At 33.4% G+C, this 2,727-nt stretch overlaps 1 protein-coding gene across 1 annotated transcript in view; it reads right to left on the bottom strand.

Moving 5' to 3' along the window:
• The window catches only part of cox7a2a (cytochrome c oxidase subunit 7A2a), a 5,145-nt gene that overhangs the window by 2,022 nt on the left and 396 nt on the right, over positions 1 to 2,727 (bottom strand). Inside the window, exons 2-3 of the mRNA XM_016576528.1 lie at positions 2,303 to 2,392; positions 1,581 to 1,665 (exon numbers count right to left, since the gene is read on the bottom strand). Coding sequence (XP_016432014.1) covers positions 1,581 to 1,665; positions 2,303 to 2,392 — 175 coding nt within the window. The remainder of the gene's footprint in view (positions 1 to 1,580; positions 1,666 to 2,302; positions 2,393 to 2,727) is intronic.

Raw genomic sequence — 2,727 nt, 5'->3', positions numbered from 1 at the left:
TATATATAAAACATATAACTTTTATTAACAAAACAAATAAAAATACACCATGCTATAGGGCAGGCTATGCCTAATATAAAATAACAAATAACTTACATAAAGTTTAATAGGTATACAAAACTGGAAATAAGTAAACATTTATAATATATAACCAAATAAATAAGAAACGAAAAATGTTTATTAGCAAAACGAGTAAGAAAGCTTGGAGGCAGGGCATACACCTTGATGTCAAATAAAATAAATAAATGACAGTTTAAATAAAGTAAAAATCAGCAAACAATGTGGAACCAATTAAATAAGAAACGAATGTTTAAAAAAACTTCCAAGATCACCTTAGATAAACGGCAAAAGTCAACAGGCTTTTCAAAATCCAAAATATTGCCAAACAGGCGCTTTTGCATCTCGTTTCGAAACTAAATCATCCGCGATCGTCTTGTCTGTCTCACCTCACCTCACTCTTCTTGTCAGTCAGCTCGACTCACTCTCCTCACTGGAGAAATGAAATCTGATCTGTGTGATGCGACTGTCGTTCGGCACGCTGCATTGAGCAGCCGCGTTCAGTTTTTAATTGTAGTGTCTGTTCTTTTACTGAACTAAATGATTTTTATTACCATAAAATATCAAAACGACGGTGGAGGTCGGTGCCGCGGTGGGCAAGTGACATAACCGGTGTTGCGGCTTAACACCGATATCACCGTCAGCACCGTCTATTGCGGCAAGCGATATGCAAACATGGGCTATATTCAGCATATTTCTTCAGTTTCACACGACTCGAAATATAGCACACAACATGAATGAACTACTTCTAGGGTTTCTTTTTTGTTTGTATAGTTGTATTGCAGGACCCACAAAAACATTCTCCAATAATAATAATAATAATAATAATAAAATTATTACAACTTTAAGGATCACAATTTTTCTTCCATGTTTTAACAGTATCACTTTCTTTGCCAAAAATAAAATTGTTAAACTTTAATTCTTAAAATAATAATAATAATAATAATAATAATAATAATAAAACAAAATAATATATTTTTACTAAATAATTATAAAATAATAAAGTAATAACCATAATAATAATAATAATAAAATTCGGATGATAAGCCATTTTTGATTATTAAATTGAAGTAAATCATTAATTTAATTAATTAAACCATTAACCATAATTTGAGAAAAATAAAACAGATTTCATTGGACCCTAAATTTAACAAATTCTTGTTAAATTATCTCTGTTTCATGATTTCTAGTAATTAGACATGCTTTTTTATTATGAAAATTTAATAATTAAAACTGAACACAATCCAACAATCTGGACACAATCCAGAAACATTAAAAACTTTCTTATTTGTTATTACATTTATTTGAACAAATTTCATAAGGCCCTAAAGAGATCCTATTAGAGTATTTACAAAACAAACGTTATTAATGTAATATTATTTACTGGAGTTATTAATCATTAGGCTATTATGAACCACACTGACTGTAATCCCAAGATTCCAGATGAATAAAATGAAAGGCAGTTCAAGCAAAAAATACTACAAATGAACGCCAAAATGGCAAGCTAAATATCTATAGCTTACCAAAGACAGTAAGAGCCATCGTTGCCCTGTACAAGAGAGCATCTGTCGTGCCTCCCTTCAAATGAACTGGCATGCCATTGTCTTCCTGAAAGAAACAGAAACCACATATTAGCATTTGATACATCGGCACGCACTTTTGGGGAGCCACAAGTGTAAAGCATAAAAACAGATTGAAGAGGAAAAGCCAAATTCTGCATTTGCATATTTAGGAAGTAAGAATAATGCTACACATCTCCTTTAATAGAAGTACTCGAAGTATGCAAACGCTTATGTTTTTAGAAAACACTTGTTTTGGTCACTTGTTTTTTGAACATTCGTAATTGATCAGACACATAGCACAATATAACAGACACCCTCAATTTACCGCCAGACTGCCGTAAGCAGAATGTGCCAGCGTCAAAGCCAGTGATATCGCAGTTATGGAATAAGTGAAGCTTTACTCTACTTGTTTAATTAGACTCTATTTCAGCATGACAGCACATGCAGTGATTAGTAATTACAGCTTACTATAAAAGTGAATCCTATTAGCGAATCATTTGATACTTATCTGTTCATCCACACTGGACCATCAGTCCAGAACCTGGGAACAAACTGCAGTCTTAACTTTAACATTACCATTAGCCAGTGCCAAAGAGGACAAAGAAGATGTAGGAACTAAATCAGTGAAATCTTTGGCTAAAATGTCTAGCTGGATTAGATCAGAACTAGTCTAGAGGACTAACTTGAAACAACTTCTGCTTGACAGGGACTTTATTCTCCAGCTGTCTGCGTGCAGTACTGGATAGGGTCCGCCTGGAGACCTGCTGCAGGGTCTACACACAAAAACAAAACCACATTTATGAGTTTAAGAAATGTCATGTTCATAAGGGAAAGCACTCTGAAGTTCAGAAATGAATGTGCAGTATCAAACCTGATCACATTGGACCTCTATAGGCTGATATATAATGCCTTCAAAGGGCCTCAAATACCAAAAAAACAACCTACACGTAAATAGCAATTTCAATAAACGCCAACATATTATAAAGCTTTCCAGGAAACTGCAATGTATCGACCTTGACAGAGACTGGTCAAACTCATTACATGAATTTAAATACCAATGTACTAATAGAGTGTTTGTATATGTCTTACATCAGCTAAACTCAAATAT

This window comes from Sinocyclocheilus rhinocerous, unplaced genomic scaffold (genome assembly GCF_001515625.1).
Source record: "Sinocyclocheilus rhinocerous isolate Xijiao unplaced genomic scaffold, SAMN03320098_v1.1 scaffold2882, whole genome shotgun sequence".
Taxonomy (NCBI): domain Eukaryota; kingdom Metazoa; phylum Chordata; class Actinopteri; order Cypriniformes; family Cyprinidae; genus Sinocyclocheilus; species Sinocyclocheilus rhinocerous.
Note: the sequence above shows the minus strand (reverse complement) of the source record. Positions and strands in the feature narration are given on the sequence as shown.